Genomic DNA, 24,202 nt, shown 5'->3' with positions numbered 1-24,202 from the left:
TTTAAATTACTTATTGCTCCAAATCGAAGCCCAGTATAATTCTTCCTACTCACAATATGCTGTATATCAAAGGATAACATTTTCAGCAAAGAAAATTCTAGCTGACTTTATGAATTTAACTGGGATAATGGATGTCTCTGAAGTCTCCTTATTTCTCAAGATTAGTCTGCCTAGGAGTTCCTTTGCGGCTCAGAGATTAACGAACCTGTCTAGGATCCATGAGGATGCAGGTTCAATCCCTGGTCTTGCTCAGTGGGTTAAGGATCTGGAGTTGGCCTGAGCTCTGGTGTAGGTCAAGGATGTGGCTCGGATCTGGTGTTGCTGTGGCACGTAGGCTGTGGGGTAGAGTGGCAGCTGTAGCTCTGATTTGACCCATGATCCCTAGTCTGGGAACTTCCATATGCTGTTGGTGTGGCCTTAAAAAGCAAAAAAAAAAAAAAAAAAAAGAATATGTGTCTAAAACTATTTTATTCTTTTTTCAGGCACGTACTATCACATTTTTAAGCTCTGATCCAAATCTTCAATGACAATTTTTGAAATGGTAACCATACTGTGAAATCAGAACTCAGTTTTCTCTACCTTCAAAGATCCCACACAGACTCCCTTTAGTTAAGCTATAAGTGCTTGAAGCCTAATTAGGAATCCTGGACTCACCATTCTGAAAGAGTCCCAAATACTTTCTAACTGATCCTGTTCCCATGGAAACTAAAGTTGGAAAGTAGTAAAAGACAAAATGGTACCAAAGACATTAGCCAAAATAGTTATTCCTTACTTCAAAATAAAGAAAAATCCTTGAGTCCTACCAGCAGATAGCACAGAGCAATTTTGAAAAGAGTACATATATAAAATTTAGGAAATGTATAATACATATTTGTTTTTGCTTAAGACAGCATTCATGCTTTTCTTTAAATACTAGTATTTAGAAAAAAATTAATTCCTTGTAGTACAGCAGGTTAAGGATCTGGCATTGTCACTGCAGCAGCTCAGGTCACTGTTGTGGCTTGGGTTCCTACATGCTGCAGGCACAGCCAAAAAAAATGGCTAAAAAATTATGAGGATTTTCCTCTTTCCCTTTTAAATAATCTGTGATGCTAGGAGGTTGACTAAAATTCTATAATAAATCCCTGATGATATTAAATGTGCTTATTTTTTGATATATTTTACCATTTACTTAAACAATATTTTCAGATTTTGAAATATTTATTGCAGGCTTATGGATTACACTTCAGGTTATTTCTTTATTTGAATTTTTTTTTTTTTTTTTTTTTAATGATCACACCTGCAGCAAATGGAAGTTCCCGGGCCAGGGACTGAATCTGAGTCCAGCTGCAACCCACGCCACAGCAACATCAGAACCATTAACACACTATGCGGGGGATCACACGCCAGCTGGATTCTTTTTTTTTTTTTTTTTTTGGTCTTTTTGCCATTTCTTGGGCTACCCCACGGCATACGGAGGTTCCCAGGCTAGGGGTTGAATCGGAGCTGTAGCTGCCAGCCTACGTCAGAGCCACAGCAATGCGAGATCCGAGCTGCATCTGCAACCTACACCGCAGCTCACAGCAACGCCAGATCCTTAACCCACTGAACAAGGGCAGGGATGGAACCCGCAACCTCATGGTTCCTAGTCGGATTCGTTAACCACTGCGCCACAACGGGAACTCCTGCAGCTGGATTCTTAACCCACTGCACCATAGCAGTGGGCTTAAGAATCCTCAGGTTATTGCTTTGAATTCAATTTGAGTTGTGAACATGGAAAGCATTTATATTATGTTGAGAACAACCATGCTGCACATACGCTAGATGTCAAAAAGTACTTTAATAACAGATTAATATTTTAAACCATGAGCCACATTCCTAAATAGAATATTCAAATCATTTTTTGTTATGATGGAAACAATTAGCCTTTTTTGCACTGCGCCTGTGGCTTACTGTGTGCTGATTCTAAATCTATACCTAACAAGACGGAGACTCCCTCTCTCCCCTCCTTGTGAATCACTGGCTGAAGTGAACACCAGAAAGGAGCATCTTCATTCCTCCGAAAATTTCCTCAACTTTCTACCTTTCCTGATACTTCGTCTTCCACAAAGGAAAAAAAAAATGAGACTTGGGGTTAGCAATCCTAACGTCAAGTCCTCCCTCTACGTCTCCCTAAAAACATCCTAGGCTTCAGTTTCTCATTTATGAAACCGTGATAAAAATAGTTCCGGGTATAACACAGAGATGCGAACAGGAGAATTAAGTGCTATAATTTCCTGTGAAAGGATTTTTTCAATCGTTGAGTTGCATTCAAATGCTAATTTTGTTTTTTCTCTACTTCTTAATCCCTTCGATCGTCCATTACTTCATTCGGATCGTCTCCCTTTTTCATCCTTTTTAGCTTCCAACTAGCGACCGAGTCAGTAAAATTCCTCCCTGCGTCGCTCTTCTGTTGCTTTTCTATTACTTCCCCGGGCATTTGTTCTTCATTATCTCTGCTCCTTTATATTCTTTATCTGAGCACATTCGCAGAGGTCAGTCCTTTGTCCCTACTAATCTACCTCCACGTTTTCTCCCAGAGTGAGAGAAAACCTTCCTATTTTTATTTACCACTTACATACAGGCAATAGGTACAGAGAAGTTACATTTTTCCCCCTCTTTTTTTCCAACCGTCCCCACACATTTTTAGTTGGCTATTTTGTTGCCTCCTGGATTATGGAAAATAATCATTCCTTAAATACTATGATTTCTCTAATTCTTCACATTTGCAATACTTGGAAGTTTGTTTTGATGTCCTCTATATTTAACCAAGCACTAAGGCTTACCAGTTTCTATTTTAAAGGTCTTCTGAGTTTAACTCCTCCTAAACAATTTTTTGACACCTGCCAATTTAATCCTAGACCCTATTACCTAATACCTGGGCTAAAGTTACCTCTTTCCTCCTGCCTATCCTATATGTAAAAGTCAGAATTCTTGTTTACATCAAATACCAATTTTTGGCATATTGATTTACTCATTAAAGCTTCCAGCAGCTTCCTGTTTCCTGCTGTATCAAATAGGAACTTTAAACATAATATACATGAAGTCATGAACTCCGAGCCATCTTTGGAGCCTATGTCTTATTCCTTTTCAAAACAAACTGGTTTTTGTTTGTTTTTTGTTTGCTTGTCTTTTTAGGGCCACACCTATGGCATATGGACATTCCCGGGCTAGGGATTGATTCGGAGCTGCAGCTGAAGGATCCAAGAATCATCTTTGACCTACATCACAGCTCATGGCCATGCCGGATCCTTAACCCGCTGAGTGAGGCCAGGGTTGAACTCACATCCTCATGGATACTAGTCAGTTTTGTTCATTGATTCACGACAGGAGTTCCCAAAACAAATGGTTCTAATCAATAAGAACTCTAAAAGAGGTCGTTTAGAATGAAAACATTCACAACTCCACCTAAAATAATTTTATCATCACATGCCAAGTATGGTACCTTTTCTCCCCTTAAAAACATAAACTGGTAAATTCTAAAGAACACTGATAATCATTGAATCAAACCCCCTCCCTCAATTTAGAAATATGGGAAACAAGTCCTGAATAAAATGAAGCCATTTCCTAGGGCTCTCTTTCCATCAACTCTCTCTTTGACATTCACCTTTTCATTCCTAAGAGCAGAAATGACACAATCTTAGTTCTTTGGATCCCGACCTCCAATTTATTGACATCCTACTTTTTGCTTCTTTATGAACAAACTTGACATTTATGGTTTAGTAAAATATAAGGTGATTCTTTGACCATCCAGAAGAGCCATTTTACATGGATATTTAACTTATTAATTCAATAATATATCACTGTCAAATATATATTAGAAACATAATATATAACATCAATCCATTTAAAAAGTGAAGGTGATTCTGCCCATCCTCCCAGTCAGAAGGGACAGGCCCAGGAGTCTCCCCATCAGAGAAGATGTAACTGATATTCTTTCAAATAAAAGGTAGGAATCCATTGTCCTCTGAACAGAAAAAAACATTTTATTTTCCACACTCATATTCCACACACTCATTGGTAAGGTAATTTAGCTTTACAAAAGCAAAAAATTGCTGCTGTATCCCACTTCCAAAATTATTTGTCCTTTTATTTTCTAATAATTAGAAATAAATTTCCTCTGGGGAGATAGAACTAAGATGGCAGAGCAGAAGGCCTGGAGCTCACCTTTTCTCAAAAAAGCAACAAAATTACAACCAACTGCTGAACAACCTTCAACCAATAGACTGCAAACTATCAAAAAAAGGTATCCTGCTACAGAAGACAAAGAGGCCACATCAAGACGACATGGTCTGGCAATGATTGGTGCTCCTCATCAAATATTTCTGGCTCACCACCTCCCCGGCATATGGTAGACTTGCACTTCCTGCCCATCCTTGTGGATGAGTGCACCTTGTGATGAGCTTTATCCAATACATTGTGAGCAAAAGGAACCAGAAAAAAAAAAAAGAAGAAGAAGAAATACATTTCTTCAGCAATTCTAGCCCATGTAATGAAAAATTGTGACTGGTCTCATCATTCCCCAGCAAATTCTGGCATCTCACTGCGAACGATAAATAGTTGCATATGTAAAATGCTGCAAGCTTGACTTGTTCGTTCAGATAGGACTCTAAATAGAAATTCTGTAAAAGGGCTGTGATACCATCTTTCTTCCACTCTAAAACTAAGAAATAATGAAATGGAAGGTGAAGTGAAACTCCTTCCTCTATGAACGCTGACATTCTCTTGCTCATGAATTCATGATGTATTTGGGGAAAGTGTCAAAAATAGTTTCCGACATAAATGACTAAATTGCTAGTATGTATAGGTTGCTGACACAGGCTCTAGGTTGCTTCCAAATGCCTCTATTCCTTCCATTCTTTCCCCACAACCAGAGTCTTCCCTTTGAGCTTTGGGGTCTTTAAGGTTCAAGGAGCTATAGGACATTAAATCATCTAAAGAACTCATTTGGAACCTGACATTAAGTTATTAATGACATGGGTCTGAAGTGTAAATAAATATTCCAGGAAGTAGGAGCAATTCCAAAATGTGTTTGAGTTGATAATGTCAACTGCTGGATATGCCCTTACCCTGTAAGAAGGCTTCACGTATTCTCTTTTGTTGTTCAGGAGTTGAGCCAGCGGCTTGATGAGAAAGGCTGGATTGAATCAGCCTCCGTTAAATAAGTTCAAGAGAAAAAATTTTAAATATTTAAGAATTTAATCAACTCTCTCTTTTACATTCACCTTTTCGAGCCATCAGTCTATGAATGTGACATGCACTCATCTAACGGGTACTTCTACATTTTAGGGAATAAAATATTAAAGTCCCTCTCAAAAGAAATAACCTGAAAGGCCTTCGCCACATCATGAAGAAAAACATAGTTGCTATGCAGTGGATTTACTAACTTCCCTGTACAACCCAGGCTCTTGGTTGTACTATCGTTGCTGATAGGGTGTTCATTTGTCTGCAGGTATTTTGTAAGAGTGAAAGAGATTCAAAAGGTGGCTATTTAAACAGTTTCTTATACTGACTACCTTGGTTAAGGTGTCGAGTTTAAGAGAACAGATATTTCAGATAATTCAAGTAGACTGACTTGGGTCTATTTATCTTTTCTTTAGACCAGTATATTCTAAGGCAAAATGTACAAGAAAAACCAGAGGGGTGAATATTACAATTTCTGTATATTTATCCTTCGCCTCTTTTTCCTGTCTTTATGGGTTTAAGTAGTATTTTTTTTTTTTTCTTTTTATGGCCGCACTTGCAGCATATGGAAGTTCCCAGGCTAGGGGTCAAGTGAGAACTGCAGCTGCCAGCCTACACAGTCACAGCAACGCCAGATCCGAGCCGCATCTGTGACCTACACCACAGCTCATGGCAACGCTGGATCCTTAACCCATTGATCAGGGCTGGGGATCAAACCTGCATCCTCATGGATACTAGTCAGGTTCATTACCTTTGAGCCACAATGGGAACTCCTGTTCAACATCTTTAAATCGTGTTCAATAATTTTAAAAACTTTAGATTCTCCAACTGCCTCTAATTTGGCCAAAGGGAGCCTTTTTATGTAGATTCCTGTGTCTTTTAGACACAACCTAATTAGCTTTGAGAATTCTAACTTGCTCTCTGGTACAACAAAATGTCTCAGACTCATCTTATATACCCCAACTCTAAACATGGAATCAGATGTCCCAGTCAGTGCGAGTGTAGAATGGTATCTAGCAGTCACAATGTATATATGATCACTTTTATGGATGTTGGAATAGACTGTATTATTATTCCCAACTACTCATTCCCCTCCTACTTATCATCACATGATTTCCAGAGCATCCTGCCAGGCAGAATACACTTATCCACCCCAGTTCCAGGTCTGGCCATGTGATATGCTTTGACCAATGGACATCCACCATGGTAAGTGGATGCTTTAAGAGCTGTTACATGATTTAGCTCTGCCTCTAGCCTTTGGCCTTGGGCACAAGGACTGTCTGTCCCAAACAGGGTCAGCTCCTTCAGCTTGGGGCCTGGAATGAGATGACAAGAAGAGCAGAGATTCTGCAGAGCCAATGATTGAATGCCCAAAAAAAAAAAAAAATAGTATACACTTGCAACCTACTGAGATTTAGGGGTTACTTGTTACTTCATAAGAGCTGATTGATAGATGTACTTATTTCATCTAGGCCTTTTCAGTGGACAGGGAGAAGAAATGTGCAGTTTTGGAAAAAAGCATCATGAGGAATTTCTGCTGTGGTGTAACAGGATCAGGGGTGTCCCTACAGTGCTAGGATGCAGGTTTGATCCCCCACTGAGCACAGTGGGTTACAGGATCTGGCATTGCCACAGCTGTGGTATAGGTCCAAAGTGTGGCTCAGATCTGATCCCTGGCCCAGGAACTTCCATAGGCCACAGGGTGCCCCCCCTCCAAAAAAAGCATCATGAATTCATGCTAATATTTTTAATTCAAATATAGCATTATAGGACTTTTACTTAACATTTAAAAAAACACATGTTTCTCTTCTGTCCTCCACGGAAATCTTTTTCTTTTTTGCTTTTTAGGGCCCCGCATGTGGCATATGAGGTTCCCAGGCTAGGGGTCTAATCAGAGCTACAGCTGCCAGCCTATGCCACAGCCATTGCAACATCAGATCTGAGCTGCATCTGTGACCAGTATCACAGCTCACAGCATCGCCAGATCCTTAACCTACTGAGCAAATCCAGGGATCGAACCCACAACTTCATGGTTCCTAGTCAGATTTGTTCCTGCTGTCCCATGACAGGAAATCCACTGAAATCTTGATCTATCTATATTAATATAATTACTGATTTGCATTGCCCTGTAATACAAAGTAGTTTCCACAGGACAATACCACTATTTTAAATTACTTTAAATTAGCTTAAAATGTATTTGCAGCTTTAGTCAGCCTTAAAATATATCTTCTTATTAAGTAGAATATTACGTTCTAAGCTCAGACTGGAATAATTCTTTACTCTATGTGGTTACATCACTGATTTGATACACAGTAGGTTCATTCTTTTCAATTTTTAGAGGTGGATGTTTTAGCCAATTTTATATTTTATTTTACTTTTTATTTTTTTTAATTTTTTGGTCTTTTTGTTGTTTTAGGGCCACACCCGTAGCATATGGAGGTTCCCAGGCTAGAGTTCCAATAGGAGCTGAAGCCGCCAGCCTATGCCACAGCAACGTGGGATCCGAGCTGCTTCTGCAACCTACACCACAGTTCATGGCAATGCCCAATCCTTAACCACCTGATCAAACCCACGTCCTCCTGGATGCTAGTTGGGTTCGCTAACTGCTGAGCCATGACAGGAACTTCCAATTTTATCTCTTAGATACAACCTTTAAGTTTTCAAAATCAAATCCATGTAATAAGTTATTAAGAGACATCTGTTCCATTCCTGCCCCACCCATTGTCAACAGTTTTCATTTAACCTCCCAGCGTTTTCTTTCTTACAATGTGGCATGTGAAACCATGGAGTTCTGCATGTTGCTTTTTTCACTTACTCTGCATACCATTCTGTTATTTATTCAGCCAGTCTTGTACAGATGGGCATTTGACTGTTTTCAGTCTTTTCTATAATAAATAATTTTGAAATAAATAATGCTATGCATGAATCATGTCCTGTTTTTGTACAGATTTGAAACAGGTTCCCAGGTGTGGGTTTGATAAGTCAAAGCGGAGGTATGTCATTTTTCTATACATTGCTGCATTTCACTGCTCAGCAGATAGATCACTACACAGCTCCTCAACAGTGTATGAAAGGGCCTGTTTTCATACAACATCAAAGACAGTGTACAACTGAGTTATGCGTTTTTGCTAATTGGTAGGCAAGCGATGCTGTCTTTGTAAAGGTTAAAATTACATTTTAAGTTATGTTGAGCAGAGGTTCATACTTGAAGAACCATTTGAATTTTTCTCCTGGGAACTTTTTGGGGTTTGCTTGTGTGTGTATGTGTTGGTAGGTTTCTGGAGAATGAAATGCAGTTGAATGTGAACATGTATGTAGAGTCTACCTCATATGCTACCATTCCTCCTCAAGCCATCCTGTTCCTCTTTACAGCATGAGAATTATCTGGGGTTTCTCTGTGTATGTTGTGTATAGAGGTGTGTGTGTGTGTGTGTGTGTGTGTGTGTGTGTGTGTGTGCGCGTGCACCCATATGCCATTTTTCTATTTTATCCTTTATATTTTTATTTTCCTTCCATTTTTAGGGCTCTTCATTAAATCAGTGACAACACTCTTTGGTTGAGGCTTCAGTTGTGAATATATTTTCCCAATTAGACATTTATCTTTTTTAAAGCATTTCATTTCCCGTGGCTGTGGCTGTGGCATAGGCTGGCAGCTGCAGCTCCAATTCGACCCCTAGCCTGGAAACTTGCATATGCTGTAGGTGGCCAAGGATCGAACCCTAGCCACAACATTGGCAATACCAAATCCTTAACTGCAAGGCCACAAGGGAATGCCTGGACATTTATCTTCTGATTTGTGATAGCATTTTATTTTTTCATGCAGTTGATCTTTGGGTATATAGTCCAGTCCATGGGAGAATGTTCTATGCTTTCTTTTGGTGGGGGTAGGGTAATGGTCTTATTTATTAATTAACTTACATTTAGATCTCTGATTCATTTGGACTTAAACCCCATATACACATCAGGTCCAGATCCAATTTCCCTTAAATAACTGCACAGCTGTTATTATAATATTAAGAATTCTCTATGGTTTAAGATGTTACCATTTTATATGTAGATAAATAGATATAGATAGAAAGGACGGTAGACATAGATAGAGCTCTATTTTTTTTTTCTTTTCTAGCCATACCCACGGCATTTGGAGGTTCCTGGGCCAGGGACTGAAACCAAGCCACAACTCCAACCTGTACCACAGCTGCAGCAACGCCAGATCCTTAACCCACTGTGCCAGGCCAGGGATTGAACCTGAGCTGCCGCAGAGACAATGCCAGATCTTTAACCTGCTGCACCACATCGGGAACTCCTCGATCTCTATTTTCATCTCTATCTATCTATCCTAAATTTCCAAATGAACTTGGGCCAATTTCTGGATTTTATATTCTGTTCCATCTGCCAATCTCTTCATGTATCAGTTGTACAGTGTTATAATTACAGGGGCTTTATCAAATTCTATACTGTAGGGCCGCCACCACCTCATTTCTGCCCAGGATTATTAGTGTTCATTTATTTTCCATTATCTCACTTAATATTCATTTTATGTATATTTTATAATTAATGTACTATATTGATACAGAAATACATGTACAAAAACATGTTGGTACATATGTTCTTTCAAAAAAAAAAAGTAAGATACAAATAAAAAAAAAGGTTGAAGACTAGTGCCCCAGTGATTTTTTTTTTTTTTGGTTGCACCTGCAGCATGCAAAAGTTCCTGCACCAGGGATCAAACCCACACCACAGCAGTAACCAGAGCCACAGCAGTGACAGTGTCAGATCCTTAACCTGCTGAGCCACCAGAGAACTCCAGACAGTGATTTCTGGACATTCTGGCATCCTCAGACAGCACTAGCACAATACAGCTGAGATTCATTTTTTCTTTTTTCTTTTTAGGGCCACAGATGGGGGCATATGGAGGTTCCAAGGCTAGGGGTCGAATCAGAGCTGCAGCCATTGGCCTACACCACAGCCACAGTAGATTGGAGCCGTGTCTGTGACCTACACCACAGCTCATGGCAATGCTGTCTCTTGACACTGAGGCCAGGGATCAAACCTGCATCCTCATGGATACTCATCGGATTTGTTTCCACTGTACCACAACGGGAACTTCTAGAGCTGAGATTCTTAGAATGTGTCTGGTCTTGGCATCTGCCTAATGCCGAACGATGTGATTGATACCCTGGGACTGAGATGAGCATTCACCTGGATTTTAAGGAAATTTTTTTTTCAGTGCTAATAAGAGGATCCACAAGAAGATGTTATGGTTGTTGGTCAAGAATGCCTAGGAAAACGACCTTTAGTTTGGAAATAAAGATCACTTTTTCATGTTCTGTCTTTTCCTCTCTCTGAATAAACTTTTGCCTGTAGTGGGATATGGATTACTATGATCTCAACTGAGTGGCAAAGGGGACTGGACCATGAGGGGAAAGTCTGAGATCCCTTCCTCCAGGGAGTACTTTTATTTTATTTTATTTTATTTTTATTTTTAGGTCCTGCATCATGAGTTCCCGGCTAGGGGTTGAATTAGAGCTGTAGGCCCATGCCATGGTCAGAGCACCATCAGATCTGAGCCACATCTGTGATCTACACCACAGCTCACAGCAATGCTGAATCCTTAACCTACTGAGTGAAGCCAGGGATGGGAACTGTATCCTCACAGACACGATGTCAGATTCTTAACCTGCTGAGTTACAATAGCAACTTCCCAAAGAGTACTTTTAAGACTCTAACACTTTATGTTTTGTTTTACCTCAGCCAAATGGTGAGGAGGTACTGTTTGATTCATCTGAGTTTATAATCAGTGCTTATCAATTCAGGAGAAGCTTATGTGTTTTTCATGATAAAAGGAGGCATCAGGCAATCAACAACTTGTAGAAGGTAGACTGGCCGCTCTACTTCCTTGTGACTCTAGGAAGGTCACAGTTAACAAGGAGAAGGAAGGTCTAGGAGCAGTAAAATTAGGCATTCACTGGGAACTATGAATTTTGCATGTTACCTGGGATCTTTATGATTCAAAAGCTATGTGATTTTATGAAGCTGAGAAGCAAATAAACATTAAACTCCAGGCTCCTTACTTGCATTTAACTGATTCTTAGAGAACCACAATGTGTCAGGCATAGTGGTTGTCTCTGCCCTCAGCAAATTCACAATCCAGAGAGATGCACATGTAAAATGGTAACAGTGCAGTCCAATAAGTGCCATGAGAGAACCAGGAACATGCCAAGAGCGCCCTGATCCTAACAGGCGGTAGACTTTTACTTTGAAGAATGGATGACTTGGAAAGACTCAGAAGAAAAGGTAAGGGAGTTGGACTTTCAGAGAGGAATTGCATTTGGCGACATGGAAAACATGTCAATGAGGACAGAGTAGAAGAGATGGATGTTGGGAGGAGACACACTGGGTAAAACTGGGTAGATGGCACTTCTTTACACATGCGCACACACTGCACAAATCACCTGACCTCTTCTGGGATCAAAAGCATTACTTGAGGTCAAAGTACAATGATCCCACAGCTCCAATCAGTTTATGTGAAACTTTGATCATTTTTTTTTCCTATGAATTCTTAATATGCCCCACTTGCAGCCTATGGAAGTTCCCAGGTTAGGGGTTGAATTGGCGTGGCAGCTGCCGGCCTAGGCCACAGCCACAGCAACACCAGATCGCAAGCCGCATCTATTTGTGACCTACACTGCAGCTTGCCCTGAGGAAGGATCCTTAACCCACTGATCTAGGTCAGGGATCAAACCCTCATCCTCATGGATACTAGTCCGGTTCTTAACTGGCTGAGCCACAACAGGAACTCATAATTTTCATGGCACAGTTCACTATGTTTATATTACTGGATTCAATAATACATTAATTAGTAACTAATAATTAAATTATTGGATTAAATATATCAGTGTTCATTTATACTTGAGTCATTGTTTATTTCATCATGTCAGTTCTACTTCTGATTGGAATCCATTCCTATTTTAAAGTGGCTCTGGGGCATTTTTAAAAAACATAAACAGGAGTTCCTGTCATGGCACAGTGGTTAACGAATCCTACTAGGAACCATGAGGTTGCGGGTTCGATCCCTGGCCTTGCTCAGTGGGTTAAGGATCCGGCGTTGCCGATTCGACCCCTAGCCTGGGAACCTCCATATGCTGCGGGAGTGGCCCAAGAAATGGCAAAAAGACAAACAAAACAAAACAAAACAAAAAAAACACATAAACACAATTCTCTCTTTTCAAATTTAGCACTTTCCCAGTAGTTAGTTCAACATGTTCCAATTTTATTTGTGGTCATTACTTCTTCCGTCTCCTTTAAAAATAGCACCAGCTCACACCTGTCTGTAAACCTTAGCGGTGCTGGAGTCTCTGTCCTTGCTGGGCCTCGGCCTTTACACTCTTCGCCTCTGGGCGTTTTCATTGGGTCTGGGTTGAAATTTTTCCTTTTCTAGGATTGGTCACTAGTTTGGGAGTTTATTTCCTTCTGTTTTGTTTTTTCTTTTTTAGGGCTGCACCTGTACCTGTGGCATTTGGAAATTCCCAGGCTAGGGGTCAAATCAGAGCTGCAGCCTCCAGCCTACACCACAGCCATGGCAACGCCGGATCCTTAACCCACTGAATAAGGCCAGGGTTGGAACTAGCATCCTCAGAGAGACAATATCTGGTCCTCAACCCAATAAGCCACAATGGGAATTCCTCCTTCTGTTTTGTTATATCACTTCATTTCACTAATATTTATTTGTTGCTTTTAACTAGAAGGTAATGCCTACGGCTTCTTGGCATAGGGTTTAAAAAACCTGATAAGAAATCTGAAAGTTATTAACATGAGTTCTGTCTGTGAGACTGAGTTGTGGGTTGTGGCTTTAGTTACTAGTAAAAATAAAATTTTGTAGGAAAGCACAGAATACAATACATAATATGATTTGATTTATTGGAAGGTGCAGAACAGTAAGCACAGTAAATTCTGATTTTTATTTTTAAAGAAACTATCTGAGGAATGCTCAGATATGCTGGAATTATATTTACCCCCACAATTTTTCTAGAATCACATGCAAGAAACTTAAGAGGGGGCTTCTTTGTTGGTGAGGATGTGGAGAAAGGAGAATACTTGTACACTGTTGGTAGGAATGTAAGTTGGTACAGCCACTGTGAAAAATGGTATGGGATTTCCTCAAAAAATTAATAGAACTACTATATGACCTAGCAATCCCACTTCAGGGTATGTATTCAAAAAAATGAAAACACTAATTCAAAAAGATACATGCACCCCACCCCAATGTTCATAGCAGCATTATTTACAATTGCCAAGATACAGAAGCAATCTAAGTATCCATCAACAGATGAATGGATAAAGATGTAGCATGTGTACACACACACACACACACACACACACACACACACACACACACACACACACACAGGAATATTACTCAGCCATGAAAAAAGAATGAAATTTTGCCATTTGCAACAACATGGCTGGACTTGGAGGGTATTATGCTTAATGAAATAAGTTGGAGATAGGAAGACAAATACTGCATATCACATATGTGGAATCTGAAAAATAAACTAGTGAATATAACAAAAAAAGAAACAGACTCACAGATATAGAAATTAGTGGCTACCAGTGGGGAGAGGGAAAGGGGAGGGACAATAAAGGGTAGGGGATTAAAGGATACAAACTATTGTATACAAAATAAATAAGCTACAAGGATATGTTATACAGCACAGGGAATATATATATATATAGAGAGAGAGATATATATATAGATATATATATATAAATAATTGTAGTTAAACATATACTAAACATTTATTTAAACACATTTAACAATGATCTATTTTTGTCTTTTGATTATGTCCATCATAAAGTATTGAGCAAGCTTTTGCAGTGTGAACAAAGCAAAAACAGGTGACTGTTTTGACAAGATGCAAGCCAGCAAGCTGGAAATACCTCGCATAAAGGAGAGAGAATGGCTAGGCTTCTTCACACTGTAGAAATATAAAGACAAATCTGTCCCCAACTGTCCCTGCAAAACATTATGAAAACTACAACAAAGCACAAAATTCAACGAAACAAAATCTTGATGCCAATGACGTAAAAAGAAGGAGAAAAGGACAAGACTCTTCAGTTAAGGACTAAAACTCATGTCTGTTATACTCACAAGGCTTCTTGCTCAGGACTTTTTGAGCCCAAAGAGTGGACAGCTAGGAGAGTGTCTCTCTATTTTTTTTTTTAATCATTCAAGAGCACTTTATTTACTTTATTCACTCTTCTTGTATGCTTCCCCACTTCCAGTTTCTAGAAGGAAATATTTGACATTTTTCTCTGCAACGTTTCTTTCCCAGTGAGCTGCTAGTAATGTCAACAAAAGCAACAGGAGATGCTCTGAAGATTTAGAAAAAGCAGTCAAACAGACACGAATGACTCCTGTTTACTTAGAGTAAAATGAAGGGTCTACCTCTACATTCAACAGTTTTAGAGCATTTTGAAGAGATAAGTTATGCTTTAAATCACCACTCTTCAAATTTTATCCCTTAGAATATCATAGGGTTCCACAGCAGCACTTCAGGAGCTGTTCAAAATTGTTTCCTAAAAATATATTTTTAAATTATCATTATTTTTTATTGAAGTGTAGTTGATTTAAAATGTTGGCTAGTTTCAGGTGTACAGCAAAGTGGTTCATTTATATATATATATTCCTTTTCAGATTCTTTTCCATTTTAAGTTTTTACAAAATGCTGATATATTTCCCTGTGCTCTATAGTAAGTCCTTGTTTATTTTATATATAGTAGTGTGTATAGTTCAATCCTAAACTCCTAATTAATCTCTTGGGGGTTTGGGATTAGCACATGCAAACTATTATATATGGAATGGATAAATAAGGTCCTACTGTATAGCACAGGGAACTATATTCAACATTCTGTAATAAACCATAATGAAAAAAAAGAGAGAGAGAATGGCTCTTGATATGTTTCACAGGGCTAGGTCCATTACAGCTCTTTGCTACTTTGCTCATAAACATAGGAACAATTCGAACTTCAGAGCATTTCCGACCACGCACTGATTTGAAGATCCTGTGCAGGGTTTTGTGGTCCTATCAGCAGGCATTCATTTGCGCACACACATCCTGCTCCCTCTCTGTGGCCAGCACACGTGTACACTCTTAGCAACATAGAAGGCCACTCTTCGCCCAATCACGTCTAATCAAATCACCCTCCTGAGGGTGGCAGCTTGGGGAAACTCTACAAACACTTGAAAAATAGTGATAGAAGATAAACTCAGGCATTGGAAAAGAGAACAATACTGAAAGAAGAGAAACAGTAACCCAAAGAGCTACTGCTTTATGTGTATATGTTGGGGGATGAACAGAAAATTAGAAATGTTTGCAGCATATGCGATTTTTTAAAAATTCCTTAAAAACCAAAGAGCAATTTTTCTCAAACCTCTGATGAAAAGTCATTAACTACATTTCAAAAATAAAACAAGTTTCTCTGGATACTTGCATATGTTTATATATGTTTGTGTATGTATCTATTCCAGGAAACTATTTAAAAGAAATACGTATGAAATAATTGCCTGGACCACTCCAATTGCATCTAACAGGTCTATCTGCTTCAACGTCCCCCCTACTCCCCTCTGCCCCTTCTCCATCTTTCATCCACTGTATTCTTTTGAAATGCAAATCTGACTCATAGTCAGTGTTCAAAAGGCTTTAATGGCCTCTCCTTGCTTTAGGATAAATTCAAAATCCTACACCTTCTATCACCTGGCTGCTGCATCACCATGCATGTTGTTGGCTCCATCGATGGCATCTTCCATCTTCTTTACCTGGTTACCAATATAATCGTTTCATAGATGGATAGATAGAGAGATAGATAGATAGATGATAGATAGATATAGAAATGAGACAGAGATAGACAGAGAGAGAGAGAGGGAGGGAGGGAAGTATGTGTGTAATACTTATGTTACACAGTGTAAGCTATATGAACTATGTTCATCGTATGTACCCTTTGCCTGATGAGCTTCCTTCCAAAAAACCCATAAACCCAGTTTTGTCATAAGAAAAATATCAGAGAAATACCAGTTGAGGGACATTCTACAAAATATTTCACTAATACTCCTCAGACCTGTCAAAGTGACAAAAAACAAGGGACGTGTGAGGAAACTGTCACAGCTAAGAGGAGCCTCAGGATACAGAACTATTAAATGGAAGGTGGTGTCCTGGCTGGGAGCCTGGAACAGAAGAGGACATTAGGGAAGGATGAAGGAAATCTGAATAAAGTGTGGACTTCAGTTAAAAATAATGTATCCCCAGGAGTTCCCGTCATGGTGCAGTGGTTAACAACTCCGACTAGGAAACCATGAGGTTGTGGGTTTGGTCCCTGGCCTTGCTCAGTGGGTTAAGGATCCAGCGTTGCCGTGAGCTGCGGTGTGGGTCGCAGATGTGGCTCGGATCCCGCATCGCTGTGGCTCTGGCGTAGGCCGGCGGCTGCAGCTTCGATTAGACCCCTAGCCTGGGAACCTCCATATGCCGTGGGAACAGCTCAAGAAAAGGCAAAAGAAGACAAAAAAAAGTATCAATATTGGTTCCTTAACTGTGACAAATGGATCATACTAATGTAAAATATTCATAATGGGGGAGTGGGTGTGGTGTGTATGGGAACTCTCTATACCACGTTTGTAATTTTTCTTTAAATCTAAACTGCTATGAAAGTTTAAAAGTTTGTTTTCAAAAAAAAAAAAAACACCCAAAAAACAAAAAACAAATAGAAGAAAACATTCTTGTAATACTAGGCCTTCTGGCATCCCAGGACCAATACAGAAAGGATCACTACCCACTTCCAAGTTAATCCCTAAAGGAGTCAGCATTAGAAGGAACGATGTGTTAGCTTTACCCAAAGCTTGAAAAAGAGGTAGTCTGTTTCTATTTTTGACTATTGAATAAGAATACCAAAGTAAAATCATTTTCTCTGTTTTTAATTAGTGATAATTCTCCACTAAAGTCGGTCCTTTTTATTTGAAATTTAAGGCTGTCAGTAAAATACGTAACTCTCCTAGCAGTTTTGTTACAATACCTCCAACCTGCTTCTTTGTTGCCTTCGACAGCATTAGTAATTTTTTTTCTGTGTTCAACATGATACTAATTGATATTTAAAAATTGCATAGTGGTTTTATTGTGAAGCCTTGACTTCCTGGTTTGATTTTTTATAACATAGGGCAGCCCATGTCCCTTCCCTGAGACAACTTGACCTTCCACTAAGGGACAAAAACCCACACCACACTGAGCTTGGCAATACTCACTTAGGCAATGAGAGAGCCAGAAAAAGTCATTATATTGTGGTATTAGACACTCGTCCGGCAGGTTATTTTAAGTATTATATTACCAGAACTTGGATAGCAACAACAGTAATCCATTCTATGAAAAATAAATAAAAGGAAAGAAAAACGAAAGAAAAAAGGAAAACTGTGCCGAAGTGCTTAAGAGCTATTGTCGTTTCCTCCATTTTTCTAAAAAATTAACGCGAGGATTTGAAATCTTATGAGCCCAGAATCCGTGAAAATCCTGTTTAGAACCATCCCATGAAATTGGCTTTGGGACGTCTCCCGCTATTCTATCATTCGGCTTTTGTATCTTTCTAACAATCATCCCCTTGCACGTCGCTTGAGGACACAGCAGCTGGCTGGAGAGCCCAGACCAGACTCCTCTAACTGAATGTAGATGTGCAGGTGGCAAGGATAAAAGTAATTCTGGCTCAGCAGCCCCGAATTCCCTCCCACCCCTGACCCAAAAGTGCACTACATATGACTGGCGCAACTGGGACCCCCAGAAGCCAAAAATACTCTAACACCGCCCCCTCCTCTGGCACTTAAGAGGGTGGCCGGCTCCTGGCTCTGAGTGATGCCATCTTGGGATCTTAGCATCTTCTAAGGAGTTAGTGAGTTTTGCATTCTGTTCACGTCCCTGTGTCTGTGTCTTTGAAAACTTAACCCAACTTTGTAAGAAGGTGAGAACCTGCTGGTGTGGATTCTTAATTTTCTGTAACTGGTACTGACAAAAAGCAGATGCTATATACAAGGAAAGGAAGACCTCGGGCTCCCCGCCCCTGCTGGCACCCCGGATTATGGGCTCGCTGAGTGTCTGGTTAGACACCCCGCCGCAGAACCCTCGGCCCAGAGCCCTGAGACAGCCCGCCGCCAGCGCCGCGACCAGGGGCTGTAGGTTTGGGGGAGGTGGTCTCCGCAGGAGTGGGTGGGAGGATGGAGGTACCCCCAGCAACTTACAGTCCAGGGCGACCACCAGGTAGCGCAGCAGCAGCAGGAGGAGGCGGTGGCGGCTCCTCCTCGCCATCTTCGCGGGGTCGGAGCTGGCGGCTCCTCGAAAGCCGAGGGTCTTGGTGGCGGGACCGCTGGAGGCCGGCGGGGGACTCCCTGAACTTCGGTGGCTGAGAGAAGAGACGCGTGCAGGGCAGGGGAGGGGCGGACCCTGATGGGATGTCAGTTTCCCTTTTCCAGGGGCGCCTTCTCCGCGGGCTGCCTAGAGGCGGGTCTGGCCTAGACAGGGGCCTGAGGGTCTGGACAGTTATTTTGGGGGGGGGGGGGTAAGAAGGGGCGGGCAGTAGAAGCCGGACGAGGTGTTGCCCGGGTCCTAACGAGGGGGCAGGAGGAGGCGACGAGCGGAAGGGAAACCCTGGCGGGGCGGCCCCCGCCCCCGCGCCGCCGGGATTGATCGGCTTTGTGTCTGGTCCGGCGCGGGGCTGCCAGCTGTCCCCAGGGCGAGGAGCCCGGGCTTGGGAGGCGCTGGCCGCCGGGATCAGGGGGGTGGGGCACGGTGCAAGAGGGCACTCCGCCTGCCTTGGTCCAACTCCCCTCTCCTCCTCCGCACAAAAGTTCTTTGGGGGTTTTCAGCCTAGGGGTGGAGATATTTGGAAAATTTCTGGCCAACCCGCGAAGCTGCGAGGGAGGCGCTCCGGGGAGATGGGGTTCGCCGGCTCCGCCTTGGAGGCGAAGGGGGGAAAAAAAAAATCGAGACTCGTGCTGGAAGGCAGGTCTCAGATGTTAGCCATCGCCTTGGCCCCTTCTCTGTGTAAGTTTCCTGCTTCTTAGAGGGTTAAGCTGTGTTTTGTGTTCCTTGTTTTCCACGTGTCAGAGTTAGAAGTTCATCTAACGGTGTGAAATATTTATCATGTTTCTTTTCAGTTATATAACTGCCGCCTGTGGAGTTTTCCACATGTTAAAACTCTACAGCTGCCCTTTGTCAGGTTTATTTTTGGTCTACAGTGCTTTTAAAAGGGAAACCCATTATGAATGCTCTGTTGCGTGCTTTAAAATTGACCCTCACTTACATCGCACACAGTACAAGGGCTAAACGGGAAATTTTAAAATTTCCTCCTAGGGACCAAAAAACGTCTGGTGCATTCAAGAGTATTGACAGGTCTGGAAAAAGGCCATTCCTAAGAGATGGAATTGTTCCCCGTGTGTTTTTTAAACTGTAGAATAATGGGTAAAGTTCTGCATAGAAGACAGTTGATTTAGTGGTGTGCACGCAAAGAATTTAGCTTAGCTCAGTGGACAAAGGCAGCCAGAGTTCAGATATGCAGAGCTGTGAGGAATGAGGCGTCCCTACTGTTTCCTTGGTGACAGTGATGGAGGCTTTCATGCCCATGGCGGGAGAGGGGCAGAGGGGACCCAGAAAGGAAAATCGAAATGGCAAAAATGTTAGAGCTGTACCCAGTCGAGCAAGGAGAAGGGACGTGAACAACAACGAGCTTATGCCAGTTTTTCTGGGCTGTGACAAGAAAAGTTGTTGGCATCCTCTTTTCTCATTCTTGCCACAACTGTTTCTTTTGCTCCTTCCTCCCTACAGATATACACAAAGTGGAATATTTTTTTTAAAAAAAATTCTGTGACATCCTATGTGAATAACTGATTCACTGCGTTATCTGTCACCAGGCAAGGTGTTTGTCAAAGAGCTGCGATGTGCCGGATGCTGGAGGACAGTGATGAACAAGATCGAGTCTTTGCTGCTAATGAGCTCACAGTCTTGAGGAAAGACAGTGAGTTCCATCTGGAAAGACCTCTAAAACCACATGGTAAGTGTTACTGGAGGACAGGAAAAAAAGTTTTTTATTGAGTGCTTTCTCAGCAGAGTCTGAACAGGGCAATATCTAATCCTCCAACAACTCTGTAAGAGAGAAGATACTATCATTCCCACTTTACAGTTGAGACAACCTGTCTGAGAGATGCTAAGGAGCTTGTTCAAGGTCAAGGATAAGAGGAGGTTCCCATGTTGGGGATGCATGTAATGTACACACATCCTCTCATTTAGGCATGGAAAGGTAAGCCACATTTTAAACGGAAGGAAATCAGAGAAGGACATTCTAGGCAGAGCAAAACAGGATCAAAAGCTTGAGAGATCAAAAAATTATGACTTGTTTATGAAAAGCAAGCTTCTACAGAGCTGGAGTACATATGGAACTGGGCAGGGGAGATGGAAGAAACTGAAAAGACAACTGGATTATGAGGGTCCATCAACATACTGTGGACTCTAGACCTTATCCTGTAGGTAAAGAGCTTTTGAAAACACTAGGGTAGGATATAAAATAATCCATATTTTAGAACTGCGCAGTCCAATATAGTAGCCTCTAGATCTATGTGGCTATATACATTTGAATGCAATTAAATTTAAAATTCAATTCTTCAGGGAGTTCCCATTGTGGCTCAGCAGGTTACAAACCTGACTAGTATCCATGAGGATGTGGGTTTGATCCCTGGCCTCACTCAATGGTTTAAGGATCTGGCATTGCTGAGAGCTATGTGTAGGTCGTAGACACAGCTTGGATCCCGTGTTGCTGTGGGGTAGGCGGCCATTGCAGCTCCGACATTCAATCCCTAGTCTGGGAACTTCCATATGCCACTCATGTGGCCCTCAAAAAAAAATTCAGTTCTTCAGTCACACTTGCCACATTTGAAATTCTCAATAGGCACATGCGAGTAATGGCTACTCTCCTGGATAAAGCAGATCTAGAGCATTTCCATCATTGCAGAAAGTCCTATATGACACTGGTGCCTTAGAATGATGATTTGTTTGGAAATATAGAGAACAGATTAGAGATGAGAGAAATCAGAACATTGGCCAAGTCTGAAAACCTTTGCAGTGTTCTGACAAAGAGATGTGTCATGAAGCAAATGGTCACAGTGGGGTAAGTGAAGAAGCAGATATATTCAAATAATATTCACAAACCTAGTCAGCAGGATTGTGTCGTCAATGAGACACAGAAGTGAGAACGGGGAGAAGTTGTAGTAATTGAGATTTGCAGCCTGTGCGACTGTATGTGGTGTTATAAATAGCATCATTACTTAAATAAGAAATATAGGGAGTACATACAGTTCCAGCAGTTTTGGCAGGAGTTGGCTCAGGGGTATCTAGGTGAGACTGATCTCAGGGAGAAAAAGGCATGCAACAACTTGCAGCAAAATCTTGGCAACTGAACCTGGGCCACCTGGGTGAAAACTAGGAATCCTAGCCAGAGGCTAGTGGCTAGAGGCAGAGCCCTTGGCTCTTGTCTGCTTTGCAAAAAGAATTTTATAGAAAGTCTGAGGCTGTAAAACAGACATAGAAACACAACTCATGTGAAAGAGCACACGAAGCAGCAGTTTATTTAAGACAGAAGCAGAAACTGCACAGGGTTTGAAACCTGGTTGACAACGTGGACCAGCAACAAACTACCAACACCATAGACGAGTCCCTGGAGCTCATCAGGCTCAGCCTGGATGAGCAAATCTATGTGAAAATGAGAAACGGCAGAGAGCTTCAAGGCAGGTGACATGCTTGTGATCAGCACTTAAATATGATTTTGGGAGATGTGGAAGAAACTGTGATAACTATAGAAATTGATGAAGAAACATATGGAGAGAAACACAAATCAACAAAACAGAACATGCTGATGCTCTTTGTCCGGGGAGATCGTGTTGTGCTAGTTGCCCTGCCATTGAGAGTTGGCTGAAACAAAGAATTTATCCTGTGTGGAAATGGGAGATATCGTGGGGATTGCCTCTTTAAATGCAAAAGACACCCCAAACAGAAACCTGTGTACATTTTTTTTTTTTTTTGGTCTTTTTAGGGCCGCACCCTCAGCATTTGGAAGTTCCCAGCCTAGGGGTAGAATTGGAGCTATAGCCACTGGCCTACACCACAACCACAGCAACACTGGATCCTTAACCCGCTGAGCAAGGGATCGAACCTGCGTCCTCATGGATGCTAGTCAAATTCATTTCTGCTGAGCCACGACAGGAGCTCCTTTGCGTACATTCTGATATTAAGAAATAACCAAGAATTCTTCCACCCCTGAAATTGGTTCATTTGTGGATAACTAAGAAGAATCTTAAGCTAAATGGCATTTTTAATTTTTCTTCATCTCTTCCAATAAATGTGATCACCAAGACGCAGAACTCTTTTTCTTTCTTTTTTTTTGTCTTTTTTGTTGTTGTAGTTGTTGTTGTTGCTGTTGCTATTTCTTGGGCCGCTCCCGCGGCATATGGAGGTTCCCAGGCTAGGGGTGGAATCGGAGCTGTAGCCGCCGGCCTACGCCAGAGCCACAGCAACGCGGGATCCGAGCCGCGTCTGCAACCTACACCACAGCTCACGGCAACGCCGGATCGTTAACCCACTGAGCAAGGGCAGGGACCGAACCCGCAACCTCATGGTTCCTAGTCGGATTCGTTAACCACTGCGCCACGACGGGAACTCCAGAACTCTTTTTCAGGAGTTGATTTGCTCCATTGTTTTTTCAGTCAATTTCTGGGTTTTTTTCTTTAAATTAAATTTGATGTCCCCTTTTTTTTTTTTTTTTTTGATTAAAAAAAAGACAGAAGCAAAGCAGAAATATACACCCAGGGAAAAAGGCTGTGGATGTCCTCCCTAATGAGGAGCACTGGAGGGGTGGTTTAAACTGCTTATATAGGGACCACCTTCTGGCATCTTTGTTTTCCTCTGGCCAGTCATCTTCATATCCTGATCTAATCTGACTCAAGGCCCTCCCTGATATGCCTGGGCACCTTTTTACCAAGGTGGAATCCAGTGCAGGGACCTCTGGAAGGTTGGTACGATATATCATGGGCTGGTGGCCCCTCCCTTTTTGACCCCCAAGGGAACTTTTTTGCGCATGTGCAGTCGAGGAGGTCTCCTTGACCTCAAGAATGAAAGATGTCGTCATCTTTTCTCTTTACTCCGGCAGAGCTTAGTTCCTTTCAGCTTCTGCCATTAACTTTTCCCTTGAAATAGCAGGGGGAGACAAGCTCCAATCTACTCAGTCTGACAAACTCCAGCTGTTCAGCCCAGGGAACCCATCTACCTCCTACCTCAAGATGACCAGTAAACTATTAGAAAGACTGGACTAGAATTCAGGAAGCTCTCAGAATTGATTAAAGAAATAAATGTAAATATCATCACCATCCCCTAGAAAAGTGATGAATAAGACTGCTCCTCAGAATCCCCTAGAGACCCTTATATATGATTCTCTGCTTAAAATTATGTTAAAAATTCTGAGTCCTAGAAGTTTCAGTCTTGGGGCACCTGAGAATTTGCACAGTCTCTTCATTTGTGTCTGAGGGGGATTGGTTCCAGGACCTTCCCATGAATACTAAAATCTGAGAATGCTTAAGTCCCTTTTTTAAAATGGCATTAGCATTTGCATATGACCTATGCACATCCTCCCATATACTTTAAATCACTTCTAGTTTACTTATAATACTCGATACAATGTAAATCATTGCCAGTATGCAGCAAATTCTAATTTTGCTTTTTGGAACTTTCTGGAATTCTTTTTCAAATATTTTTGATCTGTGGTTGGTCGAATCTGAAGATGCAGCACCTTTGCATACAGAGGGCTGACTGTATATCAATAAGCAACCTGGTTGATTCTGATGCAACTATTCAATAGACTGGTATTTGGGAACTTTTCTAGAAGATGGGAGAAGTTATGAGAGTAAATGATTGAGATCAATTAGAAAAAA

The 24,202-nt window shown here is 41.3% G+C and overlaps 1 protein-coding gene and 1 pseudogene across 2 annotated transcripts in view; one reads left to right on the top strand and one right to left on the bottom strand.

Moving 5' to 3' along the window:
* JAM2 (junctional adhesion molecule 2) overlaps nt 1-18,595 on the bottom strand; it is a 71,048-nt gene extending 52,453 nt beyond the window's left edge. For both annotated transcript variants that reach the window (XR_007136908.1, XM_047794895.1), the window contains exon 1: nt 18,473-18,595. Coding sequence is in view for 1 of the 2 variants with exons in the window: in XM_047794895.1 (XP_047650851.1) it covers nt 18,473-18,539 (67 nt within the window). In the remaining variant the exon portion in view is untranslated. The remainder of the gene's footprint in view (nt 1-18,472) is intronic.
* A 3,287-nt stretch (nt 18,596-21,882) lies between these two features.
* Nucleotides 21,883-22,275, top strand: LOC125111378 (U6 snRNA-associated Sm-like protein LSm3; annotated as a pseudogene).
* The last annotated feature ends 1,927 nt before the right edge of the window (nt 22,276-24,202 follow it).

The sequence above is a fragment of the Phacochoerus africanus genome, chromosome 1, assembly GCF_016906955.1.
Source record: "Phacochoerus africanus isolate WHEZ1 chromosome 1, ROS_Pafr_v1, whole genome shotgun sequence".
NCBI lineage: Eukaryota > Metazoa > Chordata > Mammalia > Artiodactyla > Suidae > Phacochoerus > Phacochoerus africanus.
Note: the sequence above shows the minus strand (reverse complement) of the source record. Positions and strands in the feature narration are given on the sequence as shown.